The following is a 17,935-nucleotide window of genomic DNA, read 5'->3' on the forward strand; positions in this document are numbered from 1 at the left end:
AGTTAATCACCACAGGAAAATCCCAGCAGGGAGACAGACTTCTGCTGTACCTTGGAATCTTGAAAACCCCAAACTGCAGCCATCCTGAGGGCTCCCAAGTGACCTGCACCTGGTGATCAGAGTTTGTGCTCAACCAGAGAGAAACATCTGAAAGCCCGAGAATGGAACAAAGTGGCAGGGGCACCTCAGTTCTCATAGTAGTTGTGCTCTGTCACTTGTTTGGTGCTTCCAGTGCAGTAGAGGCCTCCTGTGATGGTTGGAATAACCATGGTACTTTAGGAGCTTATTTATTACTCAACTCAGTGCTACCTTTCCCTTGCAGTGACCTGGTGAACACATTGTGTTCTAAGCCAAATTTCTGAAGGCTAAGATGAGCATTTAGGGTGACCAGACCAGCACAGGGAAGGCAGAAAGTTGGTCACAGGTGCTGTTCTCCACAGCACCAGAAGAAACAAATATGTTTGTCTTGCTATATGGGTTAGCCCCCTCTACACTGCCTTGTCCAGAAGGTCGCTGTACATGTGGAGACAGCCCCCTGTCCTACATGGCAATTAGTGCATATTTTTCTTAGACTGGCACCTAGAGCTGTCCCATGAGTAGTTTGTGTCCAACCGGTGCAGGAAGCAGTGAGCTTTTGTAGCCATTGCCCGGTTTGCTTTTCATTATGCTTCTGTAACAACCCAGCTGCCAACATCAGTGTGTTCCAGATTACTGATCAGTACTCACAGCTGCAGATTCCGGTAAGAAAATAGATAAAAATCACACAGTAACAGGTGTGTGGGCGGAACAGAGGAAATAAATTTGATTAAACTGTACAAGCCAGTATTTATGCATTTATCCATTATAACACGTTGGTCAGACTCCTCATTACTGTTGACTTGGAAGTATTCCACCACACAGATTCATAATCCAGAATATAATTTTTAGGAAGTTCATGAATGATGCCCTCTCCAAGGAAGAAAGGAGTCAGTCCTAGTTGAATGCTTCAGAGTGGTTTGTGCACCAACTGAAACTTCACTGGAATCTGATGTAATGTACAACCAAAAGGCTCTGTTACATTTCTGCTTCAGTACAGTACACTTCAATGTAATTTATAATTTTCCTGTGAGAACCATGACTAATTGCTAAGTCAAAGACCAATCACAACACACCAATGGCAGCCATTTACAGACATGGCAATATGGCAACTATAGGCTTTTTGTTGTTTAACTTTGGCCAGCTTGTTTAAAGTTATATGTAGCAGAAAAGGGGAAGGCAAAGAAAGAAGAAACATGAGAACTATTTTATCTCATTTCTACTCACTAAAAATCCTTCTGAGATTGTGCTGCTACCAACAGCACTTCCTGCACACAAAATTGACAGTATTCAGTGTGTATTGTCAAATTAGGTTGGTTATCATGCATGTCTTTTACAGCATATGGTGTTAATAGATTTAAGAGGCTGATAAATGCCTTCATAGACTAGAAAGACATGGGCAAAACATTAGAGCTGTAAAATTCAGTCACCAAATTTACAGGAGGCCAGATGAACAGGCCTAGTTGCATTTTCCCATCAACTCATCATGGTCAGTCTTTAATACTAAATTCAAAGGAATAAGGGATGCATAGAAGTCAAACACACATCTCATAAAACAAAATTTATCTTTAATTTGTAAGTGTCAACAGCAGTACAAAAGATGGAGTGATGGTGAATAGATTAAGGGTAGAGAGGACAGTCTTGAGGTAAATGAGCATAAATAGGCAGTCTTATAGACACTCCCCTGAGGGGTCTAAACCCCTATCATGGCATATACTGTATCACCCAAAGATGACATGTTTAACATATCAGGAAAGCACCTTGTGCAAAGAAAAAAAAAAAAAAAAAAGAAAAGAAAAAGAAAATTTTAAAAACCCTCCCACCCAAAACATGTAGGTAAGGTGCCAACGTACACCAGAACATACTGTATATGGACAGTGTCTTTCAATTTTGTCTTTTCCATCAATAACTGAGGCAGAGGAGGAGAAGACTCTTAAAAGTACCACTGAAAGATTATTTAATATTTAATTTACCTCACGTCAATACTGCACAACAAAATCCAAGAAGTCTGTTTATGCAATGAAGCAGAGCTAAGAATAACTATTCTCTTTTTTAATCTGAGAACAGATTTTTTTCTTAAATCAATATCCTTAGCAAACTTTTTTTCTTTCTTTTTTTTCTTTTTACTGTATCAAGAGGAGAGTGTGAGATGTGATGGCAACCTTTAAGTTCATTTAAAAACTTTACACTGGACTGTACAAGATTTTTTTTTGATAAACTATTTACATTTTCAGACTTTAAAACATATTCAAAGCAGCAATAGACACTAGTTTTTCCTCTAAACGCCCGAATAATTACCGGCCATGGGCCCAGGTAGGTACCTGCACTGTATATAGAATTTCTACAAAGAAAACCTGCCCATTAAGAAGCCAGTGGCTGTTTAACAAGCAGCCCTCACCAGTAAGAGCTGCACCCACGGTGTTGCTATAGGAATCAAAGCATAGTACCTTGACAAGAGAGTCTCAGTTGTCCCAACAGCTCTACACAAACTTTACAATTTGAAACAGCAGCTAGGCATGTCAGTCCAGCATGTCAGTGAATTGTGCCGATTAAATTAACATAGAGTACAATCTCACAATATACATCACAAACAAATTACAATGTCAGGAAATAAGAGTTACAGTAAGATAAGTTATGTAGTAACAGCTTATAAGCTTGTCTTAATGTAATAAAAAAAATTTTACATGTGAAATACAATAATGAATGGACATAAATGCTAAGCATTCTAGTTTGCTACCAGCTGAAGAAGGGTACAAGGAAAAAAACAAACAACATTGCTTTCTGGAAAGCAAAACACAAATGACAAAGGAAGACAAACGGAGAATGCACATTAGCAGGTCTGCAATGTGCAGCATACAAACAGTTAAATATTTGCACATTCCCCATACTCCAAGAGCACCAAGGACCTCACTTGTGGTTTTTAGAAAGCGGAAATTACAAAGCAAGCTATGTCACTAAGTTGCTTTATAGCTTTCATATTGCCATAAATACCAATTTGATAAGTTTTCCTTTAACCCAGTTCACCCCACCCTACCCCTTTTTAACCAGCGTGTGAAATCTCAGAATACTTCTTTGTCACCATTTCCAACAATTCTGGTACTTAAAAAAGGGCATCAGATTAAAACTAAATGGTTTTGTATATACATTGTTTTTTTCCTTCTGTAGCAGGGCATTGCTACACATCAAAAATGTAGCTTCATCTGAGAAAAATCATGGATTTTAATGGGATTTACAAACAAAAAAAAAGCTTAGTTTTTTAAAAAGAAAAGGTGTTTTGTAAAAGATCAAATGAGGTCATATAGTATTATTCTTTTAAAAGAACATGCTTAAGTGCCAAGTTGAGTCTTACAAAAGCATGCAAAATACCAAGGGGCCCAAGCCCATTTATTTACTTCTCATAAAAACATGAAGAACTCTATCATACATCTTGCTGGCTGCATCTCCAGTGCAGTTTTTCTTACTGTGGCCCTGGCTCAGCAAAGTTCACCCCACTTAACACCAACACTGCACTGGTCCTCATGACCACCGTGGAAGTACTAATCTGCTTCGTATTAAGCAGGTAGGAAAGGGTCTAAATCTTGTAGAATGTTCCACTGGGAGGTGATTTTGAAATGCCTTTGATGTGGCTGAAAAACAAAATCCAGCAAGCCAGCCCAGAGATTAGATGGCACAGGGACAGGGCTGTGTTGTGTTTATCCAAAGCAGGAGCTGCCCACAGCTGGCTGCTGTGCACTTTGCTCAGGGTCATGTATTTATTGGGACTAACGTTGCTGTTGGGTTTGCATGTCCATCCCAGAGCCATCCCATCTTTTCCCTCCCCCTGCCTCACTCTGCACCTGAAGTACGCTGATTTAGGAGCACTTCAGGATCCTGTGAGTGCTCAGCAGGTGGTTTCACAAGCTAAATGGCAATGCCCAAACATACAGGCAGACCAGAATTTGTCTAATTCTCCAGACTTGTTTCTGCATGTCAACCCTGGAAAGCAGTATGGTTTCCATTGAGACCTTTATCTTCCATTTTTATAAAATAAGAAATGAACTATTCTGGCTGTAATCAGACTGTTTGGGGAAGTCTTCTTCTCTTGAATATGAGTATTCAATAATTTTCCAAAAGAAAATATATTGCATCTGTTAATTAAATAAACTGTTCACAGAGAAAATAGTATTACTATATTAGTGCTCCTGAATGGAGTTATTTTCTCAGTCAGTTTCTAATGGGCCTCAAACACAAAGCTTAAGAAGCAATTGCATAAATCTTCTTTGTATATTGTGTGAACAATTTCTCTGGTATTATAGCCTAATATAACAATAACATGATTAAATGAATGTACAACATAAAGGTTTGATATTACTTAGTCTTGCCTGCTTTGCAAGGGCCATTTCAGTCATTTTAATCTTTCAGGGATATGCTTTTTACTTTAAAATGCCATTCTTGTTAAGTAAAATATCTCATTGGTTTTACTTGGATTCAGAGATTGTGTTTCCCATCAAATGTAGCCAAAATTTGGCATGTTTCATGTATCAACTTTCTAAAATAGAAGAATGTATTCCCTGTTTGTGGAATATGCTATTAAAAATCAGAGCACAAGTGAGGCATCTTGCTGTCCCAGCTACAGGTCCACAATACTGCGCTCACACTGCAGGTGTAAATTCAGCATCTACATGAGGTACAGTGACTTGTCAGCATTTAATATGGACCAACATACACTGATATAGAACAAAAGTAAATACATAACTTATACTTCACTAAGTATCCATGAACAAAAAATAAAATTCTATTTCCTATGTTATATTTACACAATTTAAAAAAAATCTAAAATGAGATGGTAAATTCATCAAAAACTTTGTTTTGAGCTCCAATTAATAAAGTAAAAATATTGGGTTTCATCCTTATGATTGTCCTTCCTAGATTCCTACTGACATTTTAGAGCCAATGTTGGCTAATAAATAGAACAGCATGCTCATAGGCACAATTCAGATTCAAATATGTTCCTCACACTCCCACAGCCAGTAAATGCAATATTTACCAGCTTGTGATTCCTGAACAGCCAGTCATTTTTCAAGAATGTGGCTTTAACATACAGAGCATCAGCATTGAGGCAGGACTGGAGCTAAAACAAAGTGTTCATACATACATGTATTTTGCATAAATAAATGAAATAACAAGACATAAAAATGACTCAAATCCGGCAACTGTGAGGCAGGCCCACACGAGTCAAAACAGATGACTTTTGTTCATGTAGTTTTCGTACAACAGTTTCACATTAGTCAGAAGTGATAAAAAATACCATTTATATCCAGTGCTTATAACACTTACGAAACAACATCTGTGAGTGTGTGTTTTTTTTTGTACTACAAGCAAAATCAAGTTTCAGTCCTAAAGAACAGTCCTTTGTTCTCCACAAGCCTGCAGAATATTATTTTGGCATGGTCATAAAATTTAAAAAAAAAAAAAAAAATTAACCAACTAATCTAAATGTTTGCCTTTGTGCAAAAAAATAATTACATAAAATACAATGCTAGCAATACAGCATTCTACCTATGCAACAAAACCAAAAAGAAGAGAGCAAGACAAAAAGAAAGTGACATGGGGGGAGGGAGAGATACTTCTAACTGGAGAATTATGTAAGACATTAATAAATAGTATTTTTTTTTTTTAAGAATAAATGATGTCCTCCCCCCAATCTGAGCTGAATGTATTAAAACCAGTTCAAATTCCCAAGCTATTTTAAGAACAACAAAACACTTTCTATCAGTACCTTAGCCTAAAGAGGACGCTCACCAGCTAATGACACAGCATATGCCTTTAAAGACTTGGCTAGACCAGTTTATTGCTTATTAGACATGGACTCAGAACACAATTAAATAAATATTAAAAATATAGCTTTTTTTGTTCCAAATTACAAAATGGTCAGAGAAATTTGACCATTGTGTTTCTATGCCATTATCTTTATATATTGTCCTGTAAATTGAAAAATCCTCTTTGTCTTGGGGGGGTCATTCTCTCACATAGAAACACAATTCCTACAGCTGCAAAAATGGCTATTTCTGACTGAACAGGTATCAGTGGGGCTGTGAGCAAGGCAGCTGCTGCTCCACAGAGCATCGTGCCATTGCAGTTCACAGGAGCATCTGCAGAACATAATGCACAAGGACAGCCAGGCTAACACAGATTCCTTTTTTTGTCCAAAGCAAAACCTGCACAGCTCAGTGAGAAGATGCTCCCAGACTTCCAGTGGAGCTACTCTAGGCCCACTGGTACCTCTCAGCCCAAGTCTGAATTTATCACCAGTGTGCTGAACACAGCCAATTCCAAATAAAAGCTGAGGGAGTCGAGGAGTTTCAGCACAGTTATTCCTCAGGCCTGTTGGAACTGCATATATATACAGTGATCTATTTGTGAGCAACAGTGGAATATGAGGGGAAAAAATAAAAGCAGTTTCTCCTCCATCTTTGAAATCTAATAGATTCACAGTCTTTACATGCCTCTCTTGCATATTTCCCAGAATTTTCTCCAATAATTGCATTATTTCTAGAAGTAATACAAACAGAAATTTTGGTTTCTATAGCACCTTACGTCCCAACATCACAAAGCACTTGACGAGTCACATTCCCACGTGACTAATAAACAATAAATACTTTTATTGTTATTACCCATTTTTCCACCTTTGCAATTAGATATTTGAGTGGCCTTCCCTCCCCAACTTGGAGTCTCACAAATAAATCACTGCATAAATACTTAAGGTACCATAGTTCCTTCAGGTGGCAATAGGAACATGATGTACAGATCCATGATTTGCCACAGATTCCTCAGGCCCTAAAAATTCAGCATACAGGTGGCCTGTAAATGCAGTTTTGATTTTACATCTGCCCTTGCTAAGTGCAGAGGTTTATAACTATAAACACATTTTTAGGGGTATTTGTACTCTATGTACATATAAAAGTACTCACTTTATTTTGCAATACATATAGCAGAGTGTTTCCAAGTGCTCCTTGAACATACAGTGCTAGAGGAACAAGTGAATTTCTCCTTCATAAAGGTCATGTTCATTTTAGTAGCAGGTGCACTTTTATTTTCATATACTTGTGTGATTTAGGGAAGGGGAACAAAGAGGTTCTTTAAAATATCAATAAGGAATTGTAAGTGTAATGCCACCAACTGTACTTTTAAAAATAAATATTAAGTATTTGGACCCTTGACATTCTGGAATGAATAAATTATTTAAGAGAAAATGTGTTAAGACTGAATGCAAGGGTTAAAAGCAAAGGGGTAGAGAATGTAATCAGAGGTGGCCTCACACTGCTAAGACAGGCCAGTCCATAGCTGGTGATCGCTCTTCTGTGCTTTCTTAAAATTTCACACTAATGGCACATCAAGAGGCAAAAGCAATTGGGCACATGCACTATGGCAACCATGTTCACTAATTAAGAATATCTTGTCTCCAGATTCCTGAGTACTTTACCATATTATGGAAAAAAATTAGGTTTTATATATAACTTTTTTTAAAGATGCCAAAGGATTGTCTAAGACTTTACAGTGTCTCCTTTAAGACTTTTTGTTTAAATGTTAAGATTCAAAAGTTATGAAAAGTTTGGCACATCAGAAGTTCAGCTATACATATGGAAAAAAAAAATGGAATTCAGAGACTTCTTTTAAAGACAAGCTATGATGCACAGGTGTGCACACTTGTGGACTTGTTCTATTTCACAATATGAAATCTGCAGTTTTTGTTTTCTAAAATAATCCAGAATAAAAACACATTCACAACCTGTAGGCTGGCACAGCATACCTGAGTGAGAATGTATAACCCCCATCTAAAACAGTAACTTAAACCCTTATCAGCATCCAAACGGAAAAAGACAAAAGGTAAGACTTGTAAGACAGCTATTGATTCATATAAGTTTTCAAGTCCTGATGTCTGATATTAATGTCTTCATCTAAATTCAAAAACAAAACAAAAACAAAATGAAAAAAAACCCCAAGTTCGTGAAAAATTAGGGAAACAATCTGTCTCACACGATAAGAAACATTTAAGACCATTCTGCTGATGTAAATGTAGGAGCCACACATGCATGCAGGCTCTTTAAGAACTTTTGTTCAAAAAAACCCCAAAAAACCCCAAATAAGTCTGAGTACTGTGAACACTCCTCAGTTGGCACTGACTGCCTCATGGGCTTCGTTTTCACTACTATAGTCTGATTTGGGATCATCCTCATAGTCCTCGTACATTTCTATTTCATCCTCTCCGTTTATCATTTCATTTCCAGGAAGGCTTCCGCTGTCTGTCTTCATACCATAAGTGCTCTGGATGACAGGGATGCTGGGCTCAGGGCTGGCAGAGGTGCTGGAGCAATCTGATGTCATCTGAGGGGATGGCGTGGTGGTTGCCATGGTAATAGCACCAGGGTAGACAACTCCTGTTCCCGTGGTGATTGGAATCTGAGGCTGTTGTCTGGAAGGAGAAACAAGAGGGAAATGTCATTGCCTGTGTTTAGAGGACTGAAGACCTTCTGCAAGTCCAAAGGAAAGAAAAGCAGGTGTTTTCCTAGAAAGGCTCCATGTCTTCCTCTGGGCTCATAGTCCCTTATGGTATTGGTTCATTATCTCCACCAAAGGATGACTGGGAAGTGAAGAATTTTCAGTCACTACCAGAGGTCCTTCCATGTATTGTATGTGCTTATTTAAAGCACCCTACAAATTAGCACTTAGACAGAGACTGTCAAAAGGCTTCAGGCACCCATACAATGCCTGGCTGCTACTGTAGACACCTTGTATCCAAAATCTAAACTCTCTAAACTCATGGCAAGAGCTTCTCTTAATGAGAGGACCTCAAGATTACCTAAAATGGCAGGCAACTGTAAGTATCTAATTTACTTTGTAGTTTCTATGTAGACTCCTATGTCACTCAGACATTCTTTTGACATTTGATTGCTGGCTTTTAATTTTTATTTGGATTTAACATCAGAATGCCATTTCCTTTTCAGGATTTTATGTAAGAAGCCAAGTTTTGAAGCAAAATACCTGATAAAAAGAACAAATTTGCCCTGTATTGACTAGTTATTGTCTATACATGCCTATTTGCATAGTCTATTTAAAGAATCTCAATGTATTCCCAACCTTCTTCAGAGCAATATTGACCCAGTAACAGTGAATTATAGAATTTTAGCAGGAGAAACACTGTCAGGTATGTTTGAATAGGCTAAGGAATCTGCAACTTCTTGACCATTGTGTCATTCTGTAATAAATTCCAAAGGACATTTCATAAACCAGTCTCACAATTTCCTAATCGTTGGCTAAATCAATACAAAAATAATATTAAGCTTATTACATATATATATATATATATATATATATATTAAGCTTATTTACAAATGCCGAGTCTTTGTTGTTCATTGATCAAACTCTGATTTTGATAAATATCACACTAGAGAGTTACGGGGAACCTGCAGTCCTTCAAGTTTGGGTAGTGATAAAGTGAAATCACGAACACCCTATGTAGCACACCACTAAAATAGTTTGTAGTCCTGCCATGGCTGATGCTGCTAGCTTGACTCCTACAGCCTCTGCACAGCTTGAGAAATTCAAACATCTGTTATGTAAGTCTCGTACACCTGGCTAGCAGTGAGCAAAAACGCAGTAATTCGTTTGACACAGTCATTATACTCCTGTTTGCAAATGATGATTTGCAGATGATTTACAAACAGCTTGGGATTTTTCACTAAATTTTCACTTTTTAAATGGTCTGATAAATGTTCTGTGAAAACAATTTTCAGCCAGTGTATTTGCTTGCAAGTGATTTTCTGCAAACATCTTTCAATACTTTATCCATAAAATTGAACACCTACCTCACATGGGAACATTTCTGGTTTAGGATTACATGTTTTCAGGAGTATAAGCTATTACTGCTAAAAACCCACACATATCTCCTCCACAACTTTTAGACACAGAAAATGTTCACATTAATGAATGCTTCCACAAAACAGAGGAAAAAGAAACCCACATGTGGTCAACAGAAAAAATCTATGCAGTTGTCAGCAGGCCGTAGACACTTAATTCTTTCTAATCTGTCCATCTAATAATCTTCCACTGGTATTTCACAGAATAAATATATTCACAAAACAAAACATCACCAGTCATTTATCAAAGAACATCATAATATCAATGCCAAATGATGCTTAGAGAGAAGTTCTCACAACTCCCATAACAGTAGTTGTAGAACCTACTCAAAGAATGGTAGTGCCGAAGTTGCTGCTGTATTACAGATGACATTAAGTATCAGAACACTAATATCTACCTCTACACCTCCCCTGCCCAAAAAGTTTGTATTTTTCAGAAGCCAAATGCCTTTTTACAAGCAGCAAGAGCAATTTAAAAATCTGGTCTGCTTAAGACAATGCTGTGAGGTATGTTGATGAAGTGATGGTTATCAGTGCTAAGGCCTAAAGGACAGAGAAATCCTGGTATTCTTTCTAATGCTTTTCAAGTCAGCAGAACCCTTTTCCACATCCACATTTCTGTGGGACTGAGTACATTTGTCCAAGTACCACCCATTTCAAAGTATAAATGAAGGTCATCTGAGCATAAAGAAGCCAAGTTTAAAGAGGTACTTTTTACCTGGGAGCACATCAGACAAATGCATGGCAAGCTATTGAATTAATCTAATTGTCAAAGAACTTGACTGGTATAACAGGAAAGTTAAAGGCTTACTGAATTTGTCATTCATAAATGCAGTCCTTTTTTATACGTTAAACAAAAATCAGACATACTGTGCATGCCTACTGCTGGCTGGGAAATAATTTTAAATTACCTATATCTCACTGTGGAACTGTAAACATGTGGTAACTGTACCACCTAATTGGAAAGGTTCTCAAATTGCTACCAATTTGCTAGCACTTAAACATGGGCATCTACACATCCCAAGTAACTGGACACCTACCTTTGATTTAATACCTGTTATTATTTAAAACTGATCAGGTTGTAGCTGTAAATTCTTCTCTAGTTGCTACCTTACATCCCAGAAAACCTTATTTTAAAATATCACAAACTATGTGGATAGCATATGTTACTAGAGATGAGTGTTATCATTTCCTTGGTAATTAAGTTCTTGTGGGGAGGAAAACAGAGCACTTGTTTAAATTCCCACTACTCTTCCTGAAAGGAAGAGTCAGAGTTTCTAACCTACAACTCTGGCCATTATGTTTTCTTATACTTGTAGATCTTAAAGGCATTTAGATTAATGGTGACTACATTGACTGTAGAATGTTTTATTACATTAAATTCCACACATTTAATCATTGCCTCTAGCTAGAGTTTTACCAACTACAGAAGCTTAGAGGAGGGAGATAAAAACATACTTTACCTGCAAGCTACAGGTTACAATTCAGCTCAGTTGCACATGGAAGTTTTCTGCCTGTTAAGATTTCCAGAAAGCAACATTAATCTCCCAAGCTCCTCAGATCCATGAGGAATAGTGGCACATCTCTACATACCCTGTCTTCAAACCACTCCTGTCCCCACCATCTCCTCTTTAACAAAGAAATCCTTATGTGGACAATTTCTAGGGGTCACTTTCCTCTGCTCTGCCAGCACTGATAACATCTGTCTGGGGCCAAAGATTTGGCCTAAAATTTTTAAGTTAATGTAAAAATATAAAAGTAACATGAAAATCCTTAGATAAACTGACCTGCCACATATTTGTGGCATTAATATTCTCAGTGTTTTTCTGGAGAGTGTTCCTCTTCTGAATTTTGCCAAACCAGCCAAACATTTCAATTGGCAAATGACCATTTCTTTCTGATCCCTTCACAACCATTTTATGACAGCTCTTTAAATGTCTGAAGCAAAAATTGATTGTATTAAGGAAAACGCTCATATGTTACACACCCCTGAAACTTACATTCCCATAAGGAATGAAATAACAGTAAATCTCACAAAAGCACCCATTGTGTGCTTGCTTTAAGTTCAAGCTACAGGAGTATAATATTACAGACTTATTCAAAACTATAGCCTAGCTGCATTCTGACTACATGTGTACAGTAGTTATAAACACTATAAAGGCTTTATTCTAAACATCTTACCCTGGTAAAGCACAGAAAAAAGTTACTGCTTACATAATTTTGCAGAGAAATGTATATAGCATATACTTTTATTTAGAGTGTATTAGACTGTTAAAATGACTGAGCAATGAATTATCTTTGTAAGACAAGGCAACAAAAGACAGACTCAAAATATCTGAATTTATGGTTTATATATGATCCATTTGTTAGCTCAAATTTATTTATGCATTACAAAAAACTACTATTGAAGATAAACTGTAAATCACTTGAAGCTTGTTTGGGATTAAGTTATGCTGAAGGTATCCTTCACAAGATCCATTAATAATTTCACTATTAAAAATAACTCAATTATTTTAAAGACATAGCTGGCTTCAGATTCAGATACAGATACAGAATCCCTAGATTGAAAGCAGCAATTTTTTAACATATTCTGCATTAAGCATGAATTATTTCTGTATATTATCTGCCTCATTTGGAACAAAATTCATTCATGCAGGGATGCAATAGAAGGCCTATGAACACTGTAAGTTCCACTCTGTTCTTTAAAGTATTTGGCAGTTCCCAGATTTTGGTCTATCAGATATATAACAATTATCTGAAAACATTAATTTCCTGCACAAATCATTCCAAGAAGTCTTCATTCTTATTCAATTCTTTGGAGGTTTTGCTTTAAAAATCAGAACAGAACCTGGCCATTCATTAGCTTATTTCTCTATTTTATTTTAAATTCTAGTTAGTTTATAGAGATTCTTGAAACTCCCTTTATGCATCTTACCAAAGTTTATCAAAGAATGCAGTTCACTGAAGTGGGCAGTATGAGCCTTTTGCATCAAAAAAGTTTGAGCCATGGAGAACTCCATGTTTGTGGTGGGGGGGTTGTACCCATGGCAGAATCATACTATATTAGTCAGTGGCTCACCTAAGGGAGTCTGACAGGAGCTAGCCTTTACTAGGTTGCCTAAAACATAAATGTACATTTGGTATAAAAAAAAAGCAAACAGAATTATGAAAAAAAAATAAATTCTTGCTTTTTACTATTTTCTTTAGCCACCTGTTTTGAATGTGTATCTGACTCTTCACACATCTCCTACTTATCTTTTCATTCTGTGATGATACTTTGTTGCCATTTTGGCATACCCATTCCCAACTTAATTGGTTTGTTCTTAAAAAAAAAAAAAAAAAAAAAGCAACAAAAAACCCCAAAAAAACCCAGCAGTACTTCAAGCAGTATGAAGCACTTGGCACATTTCATTGGAGTCTATTTTGTACTTTTGTTCTCTATCTTCCACTGAAATATTTACTGTAAACACAGAGCACATTCAATCCGAAAAACCACATTTGTCTCTTATTTCACTCAGAAAAGGAAACAGCATCTCAACTCTCACGTCTACAGTTCTGAAGGATGATTTATGTTGTTCCAGCAAAACAGTGGAAAAATAATGGGGGTGTGGGGTCAGGTAGGAAAACTGTTCCAGCTGATGCTTTATGTGATATTTATGTTAAACACAGAGAAGAGTAAGTTTAAGAAGCTGATGGGCTCAATTACTGTATTTCAGTTATAATCTGATTTGGAAGAAATTTTGCTTTTCATTACTTAGTAAACTATTCTTCTGTGACAAATGATTCCATGTTTTATGTTTCAGTTCAAAAAAGATGGTCTAGTCTGGCTTTTTCACTAATTTTCCTTGGTGTCTTCCAATAAGCTTGTTTTAAATTATTCTTTAGGAGAAAAGGGGAATTTGGGACAACAGTGGGAAGTCTCAGGGAAATACAAAATAATTTTTTTAAATCCCAACCTATGATTCCTCAGGACAATAATCTATATTCACATTGAACAGCAGCATGGATCTCATTTCATCTTTATTGAATGCAGCCATAAGACTTCATGCTCCTTTTCCATCACTTGCACAACTAAAAGTAATTGGTTTTGGTAAAGTCCATTGCGTCATCATATAACTGCACAGAGGTAGTTTACTTTAAACTCCTTCAGCATGGATAGAACATGGTGAAATAGAATTAGGGATAAATAGGAATTAGAAACAATCCTTTCAAAAAATGGTGACATTCTCATGGTCTTCGTGATCACACTGCTGGATATATGAGAAATATGTTACATTTAGGTTTCACCTGTTTTGTTTTGAATGGCTTTCAGTATATATATTTTTAATAGAAATAGCACTCTTTAAGTAGGCACTTCTAGAAGTTTCTTAAATCCTTCCTCCATATTCACTCCCATTTAGTCATCACATTTAATGTGTAAAATGCTACTGCTTAATACTGTTTTGAATTAGCAAACAATTCTGAAATTGTTCAGACTTCTGTTTTGGCATTTCTTTTGCATTTCTTTACTAGATGTGATTTGGTCTGTCAATATGCTTTGGAAGACTTAAACTAGAATGTCATTCCCTCAATCTGAATATAATTTGTGATGTACTGTATAAATTCAGATTTCTAGTTAAAATTCTATGTGCAATTTGTATGGAACACTATTAGTAAACAATTTCTCTTAGACTGAAAATAAAAAACAATGTCATAACTATAGATTGGAAGGCTATTTCAAGATATCAAAACCCCCACTATTGACTGATTGAAGAAAGAGCCCACATTGTTGCAGGCTGTACCACAAAATAATTGACTGCAACAGGAGTTCTGCATCCCAAGCCAAAAATGAGGGCACATAATCAACGTCAAGGTCAATTATCTGGTAGTGAAGTACCCAACAAAAGGAGACTATTGTGATTAGAGAAATAAGCAGAACATTGTGAATTTGGAAAGGCTGGCACTGGAGACAGCTTTTAGACTCTTTGTAAATCACCAGAAACATTGTGTTAGAGCACTGAGCATCACAGATTAATTCATAAGAAAAAAAAAAACAACAAAAAACAACAGGAGATAGAAATCAGTTATGGTGCAGTTGTTTCACTGGACTTTTGTAATCTTTAGCCTCTAGATGTTTCATAGCACTGCTTTCTCTGCTGAGCACTAGAGGAAATACTGCTAAAAACACACACAATGTTCTTAAAACTCTGTCAGGATCTTTTTGGGCCATATATTTTGAGTTATAAATCTACCCAGTCTATCTATGCACTACTTGAAAGACTCTTTCTAAAACTTATTTTTTAAAAAATATTTCTTTACACACTTCTATATATAATAAAATTCCTAGTCACTTCATACCATGGTATCATTCATTCATGTGTGCTCCTCATGCAACTGTTATTACTCCTCTCCCTTTTTCCCCCTCTCCTGACTCCTTAGTCTACACAGGAATAATCCTTAGTGTTTTTCTCTTTGTTCTTTTCTTAATTTAGGAAATTATGCTGGAGTCATTACTAACCCAGAATGGATTAGCTTACTAAAAACTCACAAAAGACATGATTCAAATCTTTCAGGCTAATGGGAAACAACTTCTTTTGACTTTAAAGAATTCCACAATCAGTCTCATAATCAGCATTCAGTGGCAAGCTGATAGCTCCATATTCCATCTTATGTTTTTAATAAGGTCTTACCAGTTCAAATCCTTTCCTTCTAAATGACATTAGTCAGTGACTTAAACAGATAAGTCTATTTCGTTTCAAACAGCGTGCTCTGTCTTGGAAAACAATTACAACAATTGTACTTACCCTACGGTAAAAAACTGCCTCATCTCCTGTCTTCGAGACCTCATCAGTTGCTTATATTCACCAATACGCAGTTTCTTCCCATCCACAATGCAGGTACGTTTTGGTCGAGGCTTGTATTTGTAATTAGGATACTTTTCTAGATGGATTTTACTTAGTCGTGCCTGCTCTTCATAATAAGGTTGTTTCTCTTGATTTGACATGGACTTCCAGCGAGATCCTATGGACACAAAATGTTAGTGAATGCTCAAGTAAAGCAGGTTTAGCTTTACACATACACAATTCAATGTGCCTTCTCACCATAATAAATCTTAATTAAGTTAGTTTAATAAACTGATTTAAATTTCCATCATTCTGCACATACATTGGCTTGCACAACCTGAGACTCCTTAAAACATTAAAAGAACCCTGACTTTCAGATATTGCTGCAGACAAAGCATATGTAAATCTTTATTAAACAGGGTGCACTTAAAATCAATAGTTAAGTCTCAAAATCTCAGCCTCGTGCTGCAAAACAGACTACTTAATTTTTTACAATAAGAGCATTAATCTGTGAGTAATTCTATACCTCTGTAATACCACACACAGTATGATGGTAAAGGAAAGTCTGTAGCCATACTTTCACTGTTAAAAGCCTAACACATTGCCTAGGGACAGAGGCTTCTTTGATATTTTTATGAGAATTTGGTTTATACACTCCTGCTAATAGATATTAATAACTTGCTATGTAGCAGGAAAAAAAATATCAAACCTTATAGATTCAGCAAAATTATGAATAATCCCTTACTGTCTGTGTGCTTTAAATTTACTGAAATTCTGATATAAGCTTGGCATAATACTGACACATATTTAAAATTCTATTATGCATATTATTTTCTGGCCAGGTGTAATAAGCACACAGAACTAAATCAAGAAAGTTACATTTCACAAACTCACATTGGAAAGATAAAAAGTAAAACAGAAAGCACACTGTAACTATATACACCACTTCAGGTACTGTAAATGCTCATTGAAAGCTCCACCAAAAAAAAGTTTAAAAATTAGCGTAGTGTACACAGGAAGAGGCAAAAGTATTCAGATCTCTTGTATTGTTTGTAAGGAGCTATCTAGACACTTGAATAGAGACAGGAATAAGAAATGCAGAAAATAACTTTTTGGTGTCTTTAATAAAACTATTACAGCTGTGGTAAACGTGGGTGGAAGCTATTCTTTTACCAACATTTTTCATACATCAACAAATGGAAAAGTTGTATAAATATTATCCGTAGCCAGCAATAGTCTGTGTCAGTTCTAATATTTCAGTCTCTTTTCTCATTGTCCTGGAAAAGTTGCACAGATATTATATGGACATAGACTTACTTGTGGCAGAGCAGATACTGACAGGTTAATTCTATGGTTAACAAACACTCAATTGCTGGCACTTCTGAAATATTTATGCTGGAAGTTTACATTTTAATGAATACAGTTACTATGCTCCTAATAGGTTTTTTCACAGAATGCACACAAATAATATAGATTCCCTACAGCTGCCAACACTGAAACAGTGAAGGTTTTATACAAAACTGAAAGGCTATTCATATTACTTACTTATATGGTAGACAAAAATATGAGAACTACTAAGAAAGATTTTGGAAGTTTTAGGACAACGTAACATTTATTTCTATGTATTCTTGCCTCTGATTGAACTAACATGCAACAAACTTTGCTAAGAATGTATTTGAATCCAGAGTTCACAGTAAAATGATTACAGAGAAAACTTTATTTTTTATTTATTATGAGCAACTTTTGGAATATATCTTTCACTTCAAAGACTCAAAAAGCAAATCTAGGTTTTAACATTTCACCACTCATTCTCGCGTATGTTTCTAATTCTCTGGAGGGGTCTTAAAAAACAAATCAAAATTTCTCAAAAATTAGTCCATTTATTTGTACAGTGGCAAAATAAAACCCTTGGAATATTCCCTGATTGTCCCAATCTATACAAATTAAATATTAACTATAATGTCTTTCAACTAAGCAATATTTTAATTGCATGCTTCTAGTGGTTAACTTTTTGAACATTGCAACGTTCTGAACCAAACATCATTTTGGATGTGAGGTTTGCATGTACAGGTCTTTCGAACCATGGCAGATTTCCTTCTTTGACATTGAACTGTCTGACATAATACTCTGATTTTGATTTTG

The 17,935-nt window shown here is 36.1% G+C and overlaps 1 protein-coding gene across 11 annotated transcripts in view; it reads right to left on the bottom strand.

Annotated features, from left to right (window-relative positions):
- Positions 1-1,623: 1,623 nt before the first annotated feature.
- SOX6 (SRY-box transcription factor 6) overlaps positions 1,624-17,935 on the bottom strand; it is a 372,529-nt gene continuing 356,217 nt past the window's right edge. For all 11 annotated transcript variants that reach the window (XM_088057366.1, XM_088057365.1, XM_088057364.1 and 8 more), the window contains 2 exons: positions 15,755-15,971; positions 1,624-8,527 (listed from right to left, as the gene is read on the bottom strand). In XM_088057366.1, coding sequence (XP_087913492.1) covers positions 8,224-8,527; positions 15,755-15,971 — 521 coding nt within the window. In that variant the 3' untranslated portion in view covers positions 1,624-8,223. The remainder of the gene's footprint in view (positions 8,528-15,754; positions 15,972-17,935) is intronic.

Source organism: Pseudopodoces humilis, chromosome 7, assembly GCF_049639895.1.
Source record: "Pseudopodoces humilis isolate 2021_Gansu_Grassland_sample_001 chromosome 7, ASM4963989v1, whole genome shotgun sequence".
In the NCBI taxonomy this organism is placed as follows: domain Eukaryota; kingdom Metazoa; phylum Chordata; class Aves; order Passeriformes; family Paridae; genus Pseudopodoces; species Pseudopodoces humilis.